Source organism: Carassius gibelio, chromosome A12 (genome assembly GCF_023724105.1).
Source record: "Carassius gibelio isolate Cgi1373 ecotype wild population from Czech Republic chromosome A12, carGib1.2-hapl.c, whole genome shotgun sequence".
Lineage (NCBI taxonomy): Eukaryota > Metazoa > Chordata > Actinopteri > Cypriniformes > Cyprinidae > Carassius > Carassius gibelio.
In genome coordinates, this window is record NC_068382.1 from 16,243,135 (window position 1) to 16,261,945 (window position 18,811).

At 36.7% G+C, this 18,811-nt stretch overlaps 2 protein-coding genes across 11 annotated transcripts in view; one reads left to right on the plus strand and one right to left on the minus strand.

Annotated features, from left to right (window-relative positions):
• Window positions 1-140: 140 nt before the first annotated feature.
• On the minus strand, window positions 141-7,751 carry LOC128025302 (BTB/POZ domain-containing protein KCTD5). The gene is made up of 6 exons (XM_052611518.1): window positions 7,140-7,751; window positions 5,914-6,022; window positions 5,437-5,528; window positions 4,780-4,875; window positions 4,431-4,556; window positions 141-3,649 (listed from the first exon to the last, which is right to left on the minus strand). The coding sequence occupies exons 1-6, from the start codon at window positions 7,488-7,490 to the stop codon at window positions 3,620-3,622; spliced, it is 804 nt and encodes a 267-aa protein (XP_052467478.1). The 5' UTR covers window positions 7,491-7,751; the 3' UTR covers window positions 141-3,619.
• Window positions 7,752-14,105: 6,354 nt separating this feature from the next.
• The window catches only part of LOC128025303 (rho GTPase-activating protein 12), a 45,447-nt gene continuing 40,741 nt past the window's right edge, over window positions 14,106-18,811 (plus strand). For 4 of the 10 annotated variants that reach the window (XM_052611520.1, XM_052611519.1, XM_052611522.1 and 1 more), the window contains exon 1: window positions 14,114-14,370. The gene's annotated coding sequence lies outside the window, so the exon portion shown is untranslated. Of the gene's footprint in view, window positions 14,371-18,811 lie in introns of all 10 variants that reach the window. The other 6 variants (XM_052611524.1, XM_052611525.1, XM_052611528.1 and 3 more) reach the window with 5 other exon arrangements.

An 18,811-nucleotide genomic window follows, 5' to 3' on the forward strand; every position in this document is an offset into this window, starting at 1 on the left:
AATTACTGTCGTGAGTGCTATCTCAAATATGTTTTATATCAAAATATTTTTTTAATGGTTACAATTTTTTTTTAAACAGAATACATATAAACAAAGTTCTAATGTAAAACACTGTAAACAAAATAAGCACGCCACCAATCTGAAACACAAACACATTTTATGATAAAAATCATACATTATCATTTTGCACTCTGTACATTGCAAGAAACTGCATCAGAAGACAATAATAAAAAAAATAATAATAAAAAAAAAAACTTTTTTTTTTGTTGAAAAGGACAGCCTGATCAGGACTATTCATTTCCAGAACACTTAGCTCCACAATCTCCATAGCCTAGTGACATATTTGACACTTTACAATAATACTGTTGACAATGCAATACACCCAAAACATCTGATGAAAGAGCAGGTTTTTAGCATGTTAAATTGTGTGTGTACTGTATATTAAAGCATGCAGGTGTTGTAGGCTATTATGGCAGGGAAAAAAACAACTCTTATGTTAAACATGGACCATGTTTTTAACTTTTATCTGAAGTTATGACAGAGGTCTGCACTTTTGGCCAGCTCGAAAACACTGAAAAGCTATATTTTAGTTTTATCGGATGCATGGCGTGTTGCATGAGCATATTTAGCCTTAGCAAGCAAGGTTTTCCAATAGTACTCAGTTTGATTTGATCAATTTCTGTACATAACAGTTAAAATAGGACCATATTTTTATTAATATTATTAATACCATCTGTCAGCTGTCCATGCACCAGTTCACCTTCACAATATGACAACATCCCAGCATATAACATTATATACTCAACATATTGCATGCTTCCGAGTTGGCATTCCAAAAAACCAACCTCCTGTTTTTTTTTTTTATCATTATTTACAAAAGAAAATATATTTATTTATATATCTTTTTGTTTGATCTTAAACAAGATGGGGTACAAGTCCTAATGGTAGATTTCTAAGGAAAAGGAGACACACAGAAGTCTCATAATCTCAAGCGCTTAAAGCATCAGCAGTCAATGTGACGTCCATATCAGTTTCCTGAACGGTCTCGAATAAATCATGAGACTGCCCATGACATTTACTTCTGCCTCGCATGGGGTTCGACTCTTAAAAATAGAACAGAATCAAAAAAAAAAATCCACACAGTGAAAACATTATAATGCAGGTAGGTGCTAACTGAAAAGTGCATAGGGTAGGAGTGGAAAAGCTAAATACAGATGAACCACTGAAACAAGAACAATAACAAACTCAGGGGAAGCGGGTACAGCCAGTATCTGAGTCAAGGAACAGACAGTCAAAACAAACATAAAACAAACACCATTTCCCAACCATCTAGATTTAAAGAAGAGTGAAGAAGACATGAAGGGCATGACAGGTCAAAGGCACAACACTAGACAAAAAATTTGGACGCAGAAAGAATCTAGTCTGAACCTAGTTTTGAATCCAGGATTTTTCTTTGAAATCAGACCTGAAACCTATTTGAACAATGGGAATGTACAATAGGATCCTGTGAGAGAGCCAAGGTCCCATTACAGGAGCTTCAATGACTAATAATTGGGGCTGAACAAATAAACTCTCCAGGAGGGGGAAAACATTAACACAACAGAAGAAAGGGAAAGCCAACAACCACCAAGTATCTCACAAACTCAAGTACTTTGCCTTCTTGATATGATAAACCAAAGACATGAGTTTAGCGGTATATAGAGGTAAAAAAAAAAATTAAATGTATTTAGAGAGAAGAGACAACACTTCAAAACACTGCTGACCATAAAAACGTCACCTAAAGTCTTAAAATGACCCCAAGATTCAACAATATTTCATCAATAGATATCAAGAACCGAATAACCAAACTACAGATACCTTTCAAATACTGACAATGTGTGATGTAGTCACAGCAGATCCAGAGAAACCACGATGTAATCATAAAAGAAATAGGAGGAGATCAAGTTTATCTGCTGCTGGATTGGGTTAAACAATGAGGGCCACTGGTTCAATATTTTAATGAACCAAACATAAAATGTTTTGCCGGAAATTATATTCGATTTTGAAATGAAAAACCTTAATAAATGGAGCCCTCCTTTACATTCAAAAATGTTCCACTGACGTGATCAGACTTCAAACAAAAATGAGTTAAACCGTTAAATACCCAAAATGTTACGGGGAGAGTTAGATCTGAATTTCAAATGTCAGAAAAGTGTCAAAATACATTCAAAAGCATTCCACTGACGTGATCAGACTTAAAACAAAAATGAGTTAAACAGTTAAATAGCCATAATGTTAAGGGGAGAGTCAGTTCGGAGTTCAAAATGTCAGAAAAGTGTCAAAAAAATGCAACAAAGAGCTACTAATGCAGTTTTGCCCTGACTCAAAACTTGCGGGCACTTTGTCCAACAACAGTCTCCTGAACCACCTGGACTATGCTATGCACCTCTATACAAGAAGTTTCTTGTTTTTTTTTTTTGTTTTTTTTTCCAGTCATCGGCAAAGTGTTTAAAGGAAAAACACAACAAACTATTTCACATCTCAACGACCAGGCTTTAAAAAAAAATTAAAATACATTAGGGGTCGATTCAGAACCTTCCCCAATCAGAGAGACAAACTCATTTTGATAAACACAAAAAACGACCACCGTGGTACAGATATCAACAATTACATGACTTGCATTCGGCCTCTTCGTAATACATATGGTTTGAATATACATAATCCTCACATGCCCTAAAACCACATATTTCTTTTTTTTTTTCATTTCCTATTTTGAAATAGTCACAGCGACAAGGCAAAAACAATAAAAAATCCAGGATGACAGAAGTCAACCAGAATGCCTCGGAAATGTGAGACATCTCCACAGTAATGGACACGCGATTTGGAGCATCTGACCGGACAACTGGCAGTATGAGTTTTCTATTGTCCTCTGGTCCTTTCCAGATGCGCAAATGGGTAGTTAACAAAAGAAACATGCCACTTTCAAGATAAAATACTCCATGTTCAAAAGCTGCTGTCTTCGTTTTTTCCTTTGTGCCATCTGCTGTGCTCTTGGTCTGACCAGGGAATGGGAAATGAATGCTGAAATGATACACATTTGGCTGCTAATGATTTACAGTATAAGTTAATGTGGCTGTTATGAGAAGCTGTATTGACAGTCAGAGAAATGAGGCTATCTTGCACGCCATTTGGAAGTCCTGAGGAAATTATGGACACAGCCGAGCCAACAGGGGCAGCTGAACCCCCTTAAAACATTTAAAGCCAGCAGCTGTAAAGATTCTGATGATAATGACCGCGATATGAGGAGGATGATGATGATGAAGTCTGCATAAATAAGCATTAGGATGAATGATAAATCCTTCCCTGTAATCCTCTCTCTAAGCAGGTCTTGCATCAAATGTGGTGGTCTGAGGTTTAACCTCGAATGTATTTTTAGCTGATTAGTGATGATAGTTAGTGGTGGTGCTGATCGGTTAATGCTGCAGCACTGAAAGGAGGAGGGGGACTGAAACCCCCACAGTGGAAAGGCACAAGGGAGGAGGGGAGGGTGAGGTGGTGGTCTGATGAACTTGAAGTCAGCTGTATGGTGGAGGAGGAGGTGAGGGATGGGAGATCTGTGTGGGCTCAGGCACCAGGTTCCTCACATCCTGGACCCCCTCTCCTGAAGGATCTGTGGAGGAAACATGAAGATAATGATGAGCTTTACAGTTTTGGGAAATATGTTCTCATCAGTCATTAATAACTGCTTCCATTTTTTTAAATTAAAATATTTCATTTAATATAATTTAATAAATATAACAATATAATATATTTAATAAATAATATATCTTACTGCTATTACTACTACTACAAACTATAATTATTATCATATGCTACCTTATTTCATGAATTAGTGTAAACGTGTAACAAAATGTCATATTAATAATATGTTAGTTAAGTTTATATAACTTTTATAGTGTTATTATTATTACTGTTCTGTTTACTATTATTATTATTATTATTATTAGGGTTGCACAATTTGGGGGAAAACTTTTAAAAAACCAAGTTGTGAATAAATATTATTATAGCTATAAAATATCATTATCATTTTATTATACCTTTTTCAGTTAAATCATTTTTTTATATGTTTTATGCAAAAAAAAAATGATAATAATAATAATTAAAAAAATGATCATCATAATAGTAATTTTTATTTTTAAATATTTGGTGTAAATCCAATTGCGATTTTTCTGATAACATTTTAAAAATGCTAGTTAAATGTGATTAAAAAAAACTTTTTACGTTTGCTGTGCTTTGTGATATACAATCTTTGTGACTGTATATCAATGCGGCTATAAAATAATGGTAGTTATATTAATTAATAGTGTTAGTAGTAAGTATTATATTTTGTTTTTCAAAGTTTTCAAAGAAATTATACTAAATAAGGTAATATGTAAAAGTGTTCATCTTACCTTAGCCTTCTCGGTGGGCTCGATAACAATTCCATTAGTGGAGTTGTTGAGCTCCCGGGAAACGACGCACAGAAATTCGGCTTGGTCCTCGTTGCCGTAGTTATAGGAGGAGCCGATACTTATGAGCTTGAGATAGACAAATTGAGTCAAATTTGTACCATAGCAAACAGATGAGCAACCAAAACACTGGCTTACGTAAGTCCCAAAGAAAGGTGCAGACATATTCGTTTTCTCAAAAACATCATGTGCGCAGTTTTCGGTATGTCTGATTTAAAAGATGCTCCAATACTCCAGACAGAGTATCTGCACCTATACTGGTCAAGAACACCACATATGAAATAAAACCTACCTGTTCAAACTTCCATCCGTCTGACATGGTGGAAACCATCTGAGTGAGCTCCTCCTCTTGACATTGTAATACACGATACACATGCTTCACAGGGCCCTGTGAAAACAATTATATTCTGAATTAGGGCTAAAACAGAATAATAAATCATTTTATAAAGGTGCACAGGTTTTTTAAACATCCTTTAATGAGATAGTTAGGACTTAATTTACTTGCCCTAATGTCCTTTTAAACTTCTATGACTTTATTTCTTCTGTGTAGCCAATATAGATATTGAGGAGAATGCACTTTTTTTATATATATATAATGAAAGCATACACATCTGGTGTATGCAAAAGAGCAGCGTGAACATTCTTCAAAACATCATTTGCACTCTACCGAAGAAATTTTCAGTGCTCGTCTTCACTGAAGGTTGGGCAGCTGTACATTTTAACATTGTTTCAAAGAAGGTTCACTGTTCCCAAATAGTTCTCGAACGAGGAACTCTCTGATTCGGATGAACTTTTAAACACAGACTGCTTGAAGGTAGACAATGAAACACTCCCTTTGAGCAATCCCAGTACTTCTAGCGAATTTGCTGATTGATTGATTGCAGAGCTGTGTTCCAAAAAACAAGTCTAAAAAGTATTCTTTTCCTCCGGCGGTTGTTTTCCCACATACCTGAGACGTTCTGTTTTCATTGTCTCGTATCCTCTCCTTCACCAGCCTCACCAGGGACACAATGTTGTAAAACTCTGCTTCCTCTAGAACACCTGAAGTGGCCAGAGAATCAGTGAAAATCTATCATGTGGTTACTGCTTTATTATCAGTGAGTAAAAGATGATAGAACGATCCTTTTAAAGCTACACCCATGTCAAAAAAGGGTATAGTTAAATTATGCACTACTATATATATATATATATATATATATATATATATATATATATATATATATATATATATATATATATATATATATATTGGACACAGACTGTAAACCTTTCTTTATCCCACCAGTCCAGCAGGAAATTATATCTTACAAGTACAGTGAGGTCCCTTTCCACACACACACACACACAAATGATGTTTCTAAATTAAACTAGGCCATCACTGTTCCATTATGAAGTTTTTGAGGGCAGCATGCCCAGATCATCTCACCCTCCTCAGCGAGGTTCTTGTTGATGATCAACTTCCCATGCCTCAAGTAGTTCAAGATGGGTCCGAAATATGTGGGATCCCTGTCAATCAAATATGCTCCTGTCTCATCCTGTGAGAAAAGACACTTTTTAAAAAAACACTGCTTGTTGCAACTGCAATTCAATTTTCATTACACTTCACCATCACTGCTGTGGTCACTGCAGTTATATTGTTGAACCACTTGTGAAATCCCCTTGACAAAACCACTGTTTCCGTTAACGTCATGTTAACGGCACTCAAGCAGCAGGTAGTGGTGTCTGATTATCAAGTGCGAGAGTATTTCTAGAACCCAGAGTCCATTCATTCTGCAGAAGTACATACTGAATGATTTTAGTATTTAGTATTAGAGCAGCAACAACAGCTTTTTTTTTTTTAAGTGAGAGCCTCTGGTGGTTTTTGCACTTCAAACTGTGGTTGCTACTTTTAAATGAATTAACACTTTAGAAAGGAAATCCTCTGCAGTAGTGTAAATAACACTTGTATACTCTGCTGCAAAATACAGTTTGGCACTTGTCAACTGTGTTTTGGAACATGGAACCTAGTATATAGATCCAGCTGATCAAAGTAATATACTATCTTGTTTTTATTTAACAAAAGCACAAGTGGCAAAGCAGGTTCCTGAAAATGTAACTAGATGGTCCAATCTGGTCGAAAAAGAGAAACAAATCAATTACCAGTTGGTCATCTTAAGCCAGTGAAGGTGGTTACCAGCTCACAGCAGATAATGACAAAATAGACCATCTAGAAACCAGCTACAGAAACCAATCTACGTACTACTTAAACACACAAAAAAATTCTTCAATCATCCACTTTCGTCCTTCTGTAAAACCTAAAAGAAGATATTTTGAAAAATGACTCAGTGTTTTTGTCTATACGATGAAAGGCACTGGCAACCAGAATTGTTTGGTTAATAACACTCTTCAGAATATCTCCTTTTGTCTTCAACATAAGAAAGAATGTGACATGTTTAGAAAGATGCAAGGGTGAGTAAATAATTAAAAAATAATAATTGTTGGATAAACTATTATTGCTTTACACTGGATTTTATTTACATTAAACTGGACCTTGTGGGTGCACTACAGATACTTTATATCAATTTTAATGTTAAGATTTTACACACATGAAAAATGACAGGTGACTGGTTCATTTTAAAGGAGTAAGACATGCTTGTGTGAACCGAGCCTTACCTTATCCGAATCCAGATCTGGATCTTCCTGACATAATCGATACAAAAATGATTTAGGATCTCTGCACAGGGTCTGTTTCGTTGTAACAAAATAGGTTCCCCCGACATTCAGCCGAACCCACCGAGATCCAGGCTTCTCTGTGGCTTCTGGTGATGGAGAAGTGGGGTTGCTCTTCATAGGGAACCCAAACACTGCTCTAGAGCCGGAGACCCCTGGACTGGACAAGCCGCTCCGGGGCGGAATCAGCAGTGAAGGCGAGGGGAGTCTCACGCTCACGGAGCCTCGGATCTCACAGTGCTCGGTCTGCTCGATGATGCCAATCGCGCTGGACTCAACGTGCAACTCTGCCATATTTTCAGTCAGTTCCGTTTCGATCAGACACTAAATGCCTTTATTTAGCGCTCCGCACGGCGCTGTTACGCTAAACGGGCCGCGTTTACACGCGCTGATAATGACGACAAAGGCGTTGCTGTGTGTTAGTAACGCGCACGCGAGGCGACATAGCTTACAATTCCCCAAAAACGCTATACTGATCCGTTTTGTTTATACAAACGACCCATGTAAGCTACAAATATTATGGGTGAGACTCAACATAACACTTCCCGGTCATGTAAATGCATATGTGACAAAATAAAAGTCTTGACGATAAAATAATAAATCGGTAACTAAAATAATCAATCAATTTTTTACACACACACACACACACAGATATATATATATATATATACATACACAGAACTTCAACAGTTACATGAAAATAAGACGTGTGAATAAGTTAAATAAATAAAATTAAAGCTATATAGAAGTATGAAGAAGCACATAGCAAATACACACACACACACACACACAAAATGAAAACTGAAAATATGAAAACCAATCAAAATAAGTAAATACTATAATAGTACATAAATAATACTAAAATCAATACAATCCTGCTGAAAACAAGTTAAACATTTTAAAATGGTTTATAAAGCATTGAGCACAAAAAGCCAGAATTTGATATTTTTTATTTTATTTATATTATTTATGTACATATTGGTTGTTAATCATTTTAAATGAAACAATTATTATAATAATGTTATATTAAACTTTTTAATGCAAAAAAATCAGCAACATTTTTACACTTAGTCTTGAATTAATAAGACTGTGATTCACAAAGATAAGCTTTCTCTGTTGTTTCATTCTGTTTTACATTGCACTGCAAGTACGGTCTAGCTTGAATGAAACCAAAGAAAGTTTTCCAATTAAACTTACTGACCAACTTTAAGATATAGATTCAGTACAAAAGCCCATTTCATTTAAAACAGTTTCTGTGTCTCTCAGAAGGTTGTGCAGTGGCTCCAGCACTGGGGTTTCGTGCTGGACCACCCATTCCTGAGCTGTAGAGTCTGAGTACAGCAGACACATCTCTCCTCTCACCTCTCGCACCTGGCTCTCCACGGCATCACGAATCCTGTTGGAGGAGATGAGAGGAAAAACAGGGATATATCCCATCATGAGGACATTGTTAAGAATTCACATGAATAAGACACATGGTGTATCACAAAAATATTAAGCATAAAATGTTTTCAACATTGACAATAATCTAAAATATTTATTGGGCACCAAATCAGCTGATTAGAATGATTTCTGAAAGATAATTTGACACTGGAGACTGGAGTAATGATGCTGAAAATTCAGCTTTGCATCAGAGAAATAAATTACATTTTGAAATATATTAAATAAATTATCAAATACATACTTGGTGAGCACAAGAGACTTTTTTCAAAAACATTAAACAATCTGAGCAACCACAAACTTCTGAAAAATAAGTAACATAATAAGAGACTCACATTTTTGTTTGTGTTTTAATCTGTTAATAAGTGGATAACTGTATATTTTATCTTGTGATAGGGTGAGAACCAGCCCCTCACAAACCTATTATGCAAGAATTAATACAAATATTTGGTGAAAAGTCAGCATTAATGCACAACCATATTTTTAAAGTAAAACCTTAGTAGCCCTAAACTCACATATTGTTCTGAAAATGTATCAGTTCTGTAGACTCCAGCAGAGACGTCAGCTTCACTATGAGTTCAGCTAGTTTTGCCCCAGCAAAGGAGCAAGACGTCCTGGAAGACAATCTGGGACACACAGGCCAAAGAACATTCCATAAATGAGTCTATTTTAAAGTAACCCTTGAGGTTTATTAGTGTTACACTCGCGTGCTTTTTTATCTTTCAGTGCACGAATATGAATGTAAGATACCTCTCAAGTGTCTCCTATATCCACAGTACCAAGTGTCTTAACCACCTTTTTTTGAGCCTCATAATAATATTTTGAAAATATATACTCACCTGTATGGAGGCTGAGCCGTAGATTGAAGAACTTTCAGCTCTCCTTCATTGGAAAACATATCCTCATATTCAATGAGCAAGCCATTTGCACCAAGATCAGCAAATAACATATGTAGCAACATGTTTGTGGTTAATTCCTTAAAATATTAATTAAACAGTAAAAAATAAGTTGTACCTCAATTAAGTAGCCGATTCTAGGAGGTGCCGCTTTCAGGTCCAAATCACAGCATTAACAACCAAGAATTTATCATTTATTTTCCTTTAATCTTTCGCATTTTGTCATTTAATAAGTGCTGATAATGTAACATGAGCACTATTTCAGAAAGTCAATAACTGGACCCCATCTTCTTCTTTTTAATTGCAGTTGTGCTGTCAACCGTTCCATTAAATAAACTTTTCTAATCTTTTGTGTCCATTACGTAACGGTAGGTGGCTCAGGTTTTAACCAACAGTTTGTTATCATATTCCTTGCCGTCATTAAGAGGAGATGGAGAAGAAATCCTTGATCTTGAGAAAGATTTTCTGGAAAGATATCCAGTAAAAATGTTTGGGAGTCAAAAGAGATGTTCACTTTTAGTAGATTTTCCAAAATGCCCTTAATGTCCTTCCAAAAGCTATGTATGTTGGGACAGTCCCAAAAGATGTGAGTTTGATCACCGACCAATCCACAGTTCCTCCATCATTTGTGATTCATACTACTCTTGGAGAGGAAAGATCCTAACGGAGTCCTAAAAAATCAGATTTTCGTCTCCAAATCGAACTCCCTCCAGACCTGACTGCCCACACCCTTATGACAGCCAGAGCAAATTTTAACCCAAACATCATCATCCAAGGTAGCTTTCAGCTCCATTTCCCATTGTTGTTTTATATGTTGTGTATTATCTGACATGTCAGTCAACGATTTTTTGTACATCAAGACATTTGTTTTTTCATTACACCACCATCAAATAAATAAAATGCTTCTCTATATTTCTATACATAGCTCCATATACTTATATAAATCACTTGAGGGTAACTTGAATTTCGCTCTTAATTGGGCAAAGGTTTTAATTACATTTGCATCAAACAATTGATTCACTGTGAGGAGACCCCTCTCATCCCATCCCCGAAAGCCGCTGCTGTCTGATAAAGATGGAAGGAACTCAATATTTCTATTAATAGTCATAGCTCGAGATAAAGCAGTCTTTCCTTTCAACTGCTTTTGGACCCTATTCCAAATCTTTAAAGTATGTTTGTCCCATAAATTCGCAATTTTTATTTTTTTCTGAGACTACAGGTTGAGAAATGGGAGTTGAGAGAGAGAGACTCCCGGTACCAAATATCCTTCCATAGAGACCCACTGTGATTCCGGATCACAAATGATCCATGCCACCACAGCTTTTATTTGGGCAGCCCAATAGTATAATTTGAAGTTTGGTAGATTTAAACCCCGATTTTCCTTAGGTGACATTAAAATCTTAAGGCGCACTCTTGGTCTTTTTTTCTGCCATATAAATTTTGACATGGTATAACAACAGGGAGGTTTTGGAACAGAAATAATAATCTTGGAAGAATATAAATTCTTATGCATTCAATTCTACCCAAAAGAGAAAGCTGTAGTACATCCCATCTGTTTAAATCAGATCTGATTTCCTTTAACAATTTATCATAGTTAGATGAAAACAACTGCATAGTCTTGGGTGTAAGAATTACTCCCAAGATATTTGAACTTCTGCTTGGAGTGTCTAAATGAGACAAGATTATCCAACTGCAATGGCCAATTCCCAACAATCATTAAGGCTTCGGATTTGTTGGTATACATTTTATAACCTGATATGATACTATACTCCTTAAGACTGTGGAGCAAAGCTGGAACAGAAGTGATAGGGTTTTCCAGAAATAATAAAATATTGTCAGCGAAGAGTGACAATTTATGCTGAACATTTGATTAATCTCTTATTCCCTGCATGAGAGGATTGGATCTAATCAGTTCGGCTAACTGCTCTATACTCAAAGCAAATAGTGAGGGTGAAAGGACTTCACCCTGCCTAGTGCCGCGTCCCAGTGGGGAAAATTTTGAGCAGTACCCATTGACCCTTACTTGTGACTTTGGGTTTTTATAAAAAGTTTGGACCCACTTTAAAAACGTCTCATTGAAGCCCATGTGCCTCAATGTCTGTTGTAGGAAGCCCCAGTCCACCCGATCAAATGCTTTCTCAGCATCCAAGCTGAGAAGCATTGATGGGGTATTCCTTTTCTGTGCCACTATTTGGAGGTTTAAAGCTCTTCGAACATTATATGTCCCCTGTCTATTGGCGATAAAGCCAATAGACATACAAGTTTTCTCATACATTTTTGTATTCTGTTTGCAATGATGGCAGTCAGTATCTTTAGATCAACACAGAGGAGGCTGATGGGGTGATAAGACGAGCTCAGAGTAGGATCTTTACCATCTTTATGAATGACACCAATAATCGCTTCAGACCACGACTGAGTAGGATCCCCCTCTGAAAGTGCATAATTATAAACTTTATCCAAAATGCATAAGCTCTTTTTCTAATATTTTATAGTATTCACCTGGGAGGCCATCCACTCCCGGAGATGTATTATTTTTTGTATAAGTATAAGTTTTAAAATGGATGTATAAGTTTTAAAATGCTGTTTTTTATTTCCTCTCTTGTAATTGTATGTGTCAATAGATCGGCTTCCTCCTCAGTCAATTTAGTAAGACATATTGATTTGAAAAAGTGCTCTGTTTTTCCCCCTTTTTTTGACATCTCTCTTTCTTGTACAATTCTTGGTAGTAAGTGGCAAACGCCTTTGCAACATCCTTGGTTTGTGATAGCATTTCCCCAGAATTTGGACACCTGATTCTATGGACAACTCTGCCCGATTGTGCTTTTTGCAACTGAAATGCTAACAATCTGCTTGCCCTGTTACCAAATTCATAATACTTTTGATTTGTGAATCGAAGCTGCCCCTTTGCTTTATAAGTTAATAAGTTATTTAATTTCTGCCTATTTTCTTTCAACATATTAAGTGTGTCATTATTTTGTACTGTTTGTACTTTCTCTAATTGTCTAATTTTGTTTTCCAATCCTAATTGTTCTGCAAGCCTCTCTCGTTTTAATCTTGATGAAATCGCAATAATGTATTGGTTCACATTTGGCTCCCTCCCATAATACTGATGGACTTACGATCTCATTGTCATTAAATTGAATATACTACACCTTGTATGTATTTCCTATTCAGCCTTGTTCCTTTTCAAATATGTACAGCCTTGTTACATTTCAAATATGTACTTTCAACCCAAAGAAGCTGAGCATAAGAAAGATCCTCTGTTGACAATCCTTTACTGTACACTCACGCACACACTCACGAAGACAGTAAAGTTCTTCTGAGAAGCACGACGGGCATTGTAGTTTTTTGTGCATTCTTAAACCAACAACAATACAGACGTAGGACTACAAGCGCTTGTTCTTCCGCCCAGGACCGGAAATTGTGAACCGTGGTTCTCTGAAGGGGTGTTATTTTAGAATAAAAGCATATATTAACAAAAACTATAGATTATATGGTCTCAAAGAGACTTTTATATTATTTAAAATACTATTTTTAAATGTAAAATGTAAATGTAATATTTAAAAGGATTGAAATTAATAATTATTATAATTCATTAGGCAATATTATTATTCAAAAATTATAACAGGTTAAAAGTTAAGGTAACTGAGAAATGTACTTTTATAAAAATTTTATTTACATTGTAAAAACATTCATTTAAGATTCTATAAATCTCTAGCAACATAATTTGTGCTCTGAGTAAACGTAACAAATGTCACACTCTAGTGGACAATGCTTCAATGTAGCTACAACAATGGTGATTCTGACATTTTTGATCCAAAATTTATTGGTAATCGGTTAGTGGTTAAAATATGTTGGTTCTAATCCTGGAAGGTGTGATTCATGAACTGTGAACAACTTTGAGGCTATTTCACAGACATGCAAGAATACTTGTTAACTGTTATTATTATTATTATTATTATTATTATTTATTATTATTTATACCTTTATCTAATTGTATTTTTACAATTACTGTACTGTACTGTCTTTAGATGACCAATGAACCCCTAAATAAATAATAAAAAGCAAAGGAATATCATTGGGTCTTCCTCGTTTATATTTTTGTTATGTAAACATAAATTATAAAATTGCCTGTGATCTGGGTACATTTCATGTATTCATTTGGTGCGATTGTTTTGCATACAATTGTGTGTGTGTACAGATATACAAAAAAGAAAAGAATAAAACAAGTACAAAGAAGAATGTTTCCTATGAATAATTTAATGATAATAAATACAAATATAAAATGGATATAAAGAATAAAACAAGTACGAAGAAGAATGTTTCCTATGAATAATTTAAGAATAAAACAAGTACGAAGAAGAATGTTTCCTATGAATAATTTAATGATAATAAATACAAATATAAAATGGATATTGATCTTAACGTAAAACGTAAAAAATAACATTCAGCTCTAATTGACGTTTGAGCAAAGGGCGTGTGTGACCGAGTGCTGCGCATGCAGAACGACGCAAAAACCTCTGCGTCCTCTGAACAGAAGGTGGGACCAAGAGCCTTGCACCACCACGAGGGGGCCCGATGCAATGCAGTAACACAGGAGCATCAGCAGTCCAAAAGCTTCGCAGGACAGGCGGGAGCGCGCAGTGTCGCGAACGCGCACTCACTCACCCACAGGGACAGACTGCGATTGGAAGCGCGAGGCGGTTCAGATCGTGTGTTGTGTATTGCAGACGCGCAGTATCTTTTCACGCAAGTGCCGAGGACCGCAAGGGAAAAGTTTATTTCAAAGACTCTCCAACTAACGGGCATGACCGCTCCCAGATCCCCCTGAACGCCAGGTCAGTATGAGCAGGTTCTGCATTCATTCCTATGCTTCAAATACGCAGTGTTTAAAATATAAAGAGTTGCATTGTTGGGACCATTGGAATTGATTGTTGCACAGCGGTTCTTTACCCTGCGGCCAACCACGAAAGCCGCTTTGGGGATCCGTGGTCGGGGAACCTGCTGTCGTGCTGCGGCAAAATGCTCCCATCGGGTTTTTAAATTACACCCATGTGTTTCAACACGCAGTTCCCTCGTATTGAGACCTAGTCTCGTTTTTTATCTAATGTGATTTGGATAATTTAGACTTATAATGTGCTTTATGTGCTATAATGAATGACTTGTCTTGTGAGTAATAAGCTGTCATCAGTCAAAACGGCGCAAACGCTTCGTCAAAGTTATTACGGGCAATGTTAGAGAATTAGCCTAGTATCTGCATTTGGCATGCTGTTTATTTTTCCCTTTGAAAGCTATTCGTAGGCGTTATTGTTATGACACAGCATTAGTTTCAGCGAGCTGTAATTAAGTACAGTAAGCATTTCTTGGCCAGAACTGTTGGTTTGTACTTTTGTAGTTTGTTTGAAAGTTTATGGGCCGAGCGACCCTTCCCCCTTTCTTCTCCCGGCCTCCCGGTCTCCTTCGTCCGGGAGGGATTGCACTGGCGACCGTGATGAGTGAGAGTGCAGCCGGTACCCAAATAAAGGCGGGTTACCAGGGGAAACGGGGCTCTCTAGTTCTGGACTGGGTTGCTGGGGGGGGGGGGATAGTGTCGAGCTCATCTGCATCAGTCTTGAATGAACCGCTGGAACAAAGACAAATACTATTTGACGTGTGAGAACCTGACGGCTGAAAATCACTTCACTAATGTGGATAATGCGTTGCGTATCCCGCCTGCAAGGTCACTTTGTGTTCACGGCTGCTAAGTGGCTGAGTAGATTAGACAACAAACCCGTTTTGTGCTGGCTGGCTTTGTCCACCCTTGGTGTTTGTTTGTCGAAAGAAGAAAACAGGGAGCCAGTTAGAAAGATGAATGACAAAGAGACATTTTTGAGCATCAAGACATTACAAGGCACATACAAGACACGTTTTAAGCAACAGCTATTCAAAATCCATGTTTTGTTGTTGTGTGAGACCTGTCGGATTTATTTGATAAACTATAGTTTAGTATAAAAATTATCATGGACTAGCATGAAAAGGCGCTTATTTTTAAACAACGAATAGGAAAGCCCCTTAAATATTGTTTAGCCTGTTCCATGCACTTCACAGGTTTTAACCTTCAAAATAATTTCAAGTAGCCTAAGCATTACAATGTCAAAGAATGTGACACAGTATGCTACAGGTGGTCACCATAGACTAAATAGAATATCACTGTGACATGTTATCTATTAAGGAAAAAAAGCTGTAGTTCTTCTAGTTCAGATGTGGGTGAAAGTCAAGTCATGGAATGAGAGACCATGTCTTATGCCTGATCTATTAGTGATGGACACTGTGACATTAGTAGTGTCGGGTTCTTGTATCAGGTAACTGGACTAAATGAATTGTTACTGCTGAGATCAGTTTTTATTCTGATGGTATATCTCACCCATTCACTTTCATTTAAATAGCATGAAATGGTTTGCAAAACTTCTGTAGAATTTCCTTTGTTTGTTGTTGTTGCTTACAAATCACCTGAAAACTGATTCAGACCACTTGTTATTTTGCACTGGTCTTTGTGAGTGTAATCCTGGCCAATCTCAGGATCCCTCAAGCACAGATTGGGATTCACAATGTTTTCTGTCTAGACCAGATGTCCATATGTAAACACCGTGGAAAATTGCAGGGTTATGTTCCAAGTTTATATAGACAGGTAGTTGTGTTTTGTGTGAAAAGAAAAAAAATAAACTATCACGGACCTCTCGTCATGATGTTTGCCTTTCTAGTAAATTTACAACTTGCTGAATTGAAAGTAGGTCATGTTGGCCTTTAGTGCTGCTAAATGTTATGTAATATCCAAGACCACTGTGTAACAGTGCAAATGTCACACTACAAGCTTCTTATATAGGGAGAAAAAAAGATTAAATTCAACAGATGCCTATATTTGATCAGGTTCAAGCTATGTTTATGACTTAAAATTTGCTTTGTGTTGCTTATCCCCGTTTATCTTCTCTATTTTGCAAATCAAATTAATCTCTGGGTTTATAGTATCGGAGTCTAGTATAGTATACTATTTGACCATTCTTCTTCAAGCTTTAGTATTATACTTAAGTCATATGTGTAAATTCAAAGAGAACGTCCATCAAATGTTAATAGTATCCTGGCATTTGAAATAGCTACAATGCTGCATTTAATGTGTCTCTTAACTGTTTTAGCATTATTATTTTGCATTTGTAATGGGTGCTAATATGGTGGTATTGATACAAATCTCTTTGACGTTCTGAGTTGCTTGAAGCCAAGACAGTTCATAGACACTTTTTCACAGTGTATATTACCGATACGTCAGAGATACGGTCAAACTGAATAGAAATGGCAAGTTCCTCCTGCAAAATGATATGGGATTTCTGTTCGAGTGACAGTCTTCCTTATCTTGTAGAAAAGTTGGTTGTAATTTCTTTAGACGCTGACCACACTGACACTGCACTCACACCCAGAAGAGACCTTCCATCTGCTCCTTGTTTATAGAAGCTCCACTTTGGTTTGCAGTCAAGTCCCCAAATGGGAGCCACATGGTAGATTTGAGATCCTTGTGTGCTACTTTTTCGACTGAATTAGTCTGTTTGCTCGCTTTAATGAAGATGTGCTTTACTGTTTAAAAAGTGTTGATAAGAGTTGCCTCAAGCTGTCTTAATGTTGGTGGTAAACTCATCAGAGTTTTCTCCTGTGATCCTCCTCTCTGCGGTGTTTAAATAATAATGTTTTTTTTTCTAATGTCTTTTTTTTTCTCTTACTCATTAGAAATCATTTAAGGCCTTTATTCCTCCGACTTCCTTTATGTGATAACAGTGCAATCCAAGCTTTCAAATGTGAATGACTCCTGTGGATCCTGTGTGTCTAAATGTGGATGTCATTGGCAGAGGGAGAAGGTAGACTATGTTTAGACTATGTTTAGCTTAGGGTTTGTGGTGTCTAGAGAGGATGGAGTAACCTATTTTAGCAAGCAGATAGACAGGCTTATTGTAAACTTTGGTATTCGGGTGGTGGGTTACTATTTCCACAAAAATATCAAGCAGCACCTTTTTTTAGTAGGCCTATAGATAATAATTCTTGAACGTGAAATCAGCAGATTAGAATGATGTCTGAAGGATTGTGTGACACAGAAGTCTGACGCTGAAAATTCAGCTTTGTCATCACAGGAGGAAATTACATTTTAAAATCTATTTAAATAGAAGGCAGTTATTATAAATTGTAATAATTTTTATCAACTAAATGCAGCCTTGGTAAGCAAAAGATACTTATTTCAGAAACATTAAAAAGCCTTACCAACCTGAAACATTTGAACTGTATCAGTAGAGACTTATTAGTTAAGAAAACCAGTTGTTTTTTGTTTCTATTGTGGTTTATTTATAGCTAGAACCTCTCTCGGTCTCATACAGAATAATTTCAGTTCAGTACTGAATCTTCTGAGTTCAGTTTGGCATGTTTCCCTTATGGTATCATTTCACAATAAGAGGCTATCCACGCAGGAGATCTTTGCACTTAAAACATGTGATGCAGGGCAGTAGAATAAAAAAAACGGCAGAATCTAGGGACACATTTTGTATGTTTTTAGATTGACTTGTCAAGGTACTGCAAGATACGCAAGTTGCGAGTGCAACAGTCAAACAGTCAAACTGCGAGAATGCAAAAACTGTGTGAATGGCTCCTAAAAGTAATCCCAATCAGCAGTGTGTTTACCAGCTCCACTATACCAGTCATGCTCTTCAGCATTTTGTTCTCTTAGTGTGTGGTATTTGGTGTTTGTTTTAATCAGCTTCCCTTCTAGATCTTGTTCCTTTTGTATAGTGGCTGTTATAGGGCTTGATGAAGTATGTATGAAATGAAAAGATGGGAGAGTTTGAAGTTGCTGCCAAGGCTGGCACGAGTCTTTAGTGCAGAATGGGAAGACAGAGGGAGAGTATAGATTGCCTTCAGCTCCATACATGGTTAAATCAATGCTGGGTCAGCTGTCTCGTCTACTAAAGAGAATGGAGAGAAACGGGCTAAAGCAACAGGCTGCAGTTTCATGAGATCTAAGTTCACAATTCAAAGCTTGATCAAGAATCAAAAGGTTTATGGAGCTCAAGCTTATCGATGAAAGCCAGCTGTGTCCTGCTGCACATGATCAGGAAGATAGTTGCTAATATTTTAGAAAAGATGAGCAAAGCCATATAAAGCAAACTGTATTGCAAGTGAATTGTTTAATTGTGGCTCTATGCCTGACTCAACAGTGCAAGGTTTTCCCAGTGGAGGGATCATTGTAGTCTGTGTCTGGTTACAGTATTC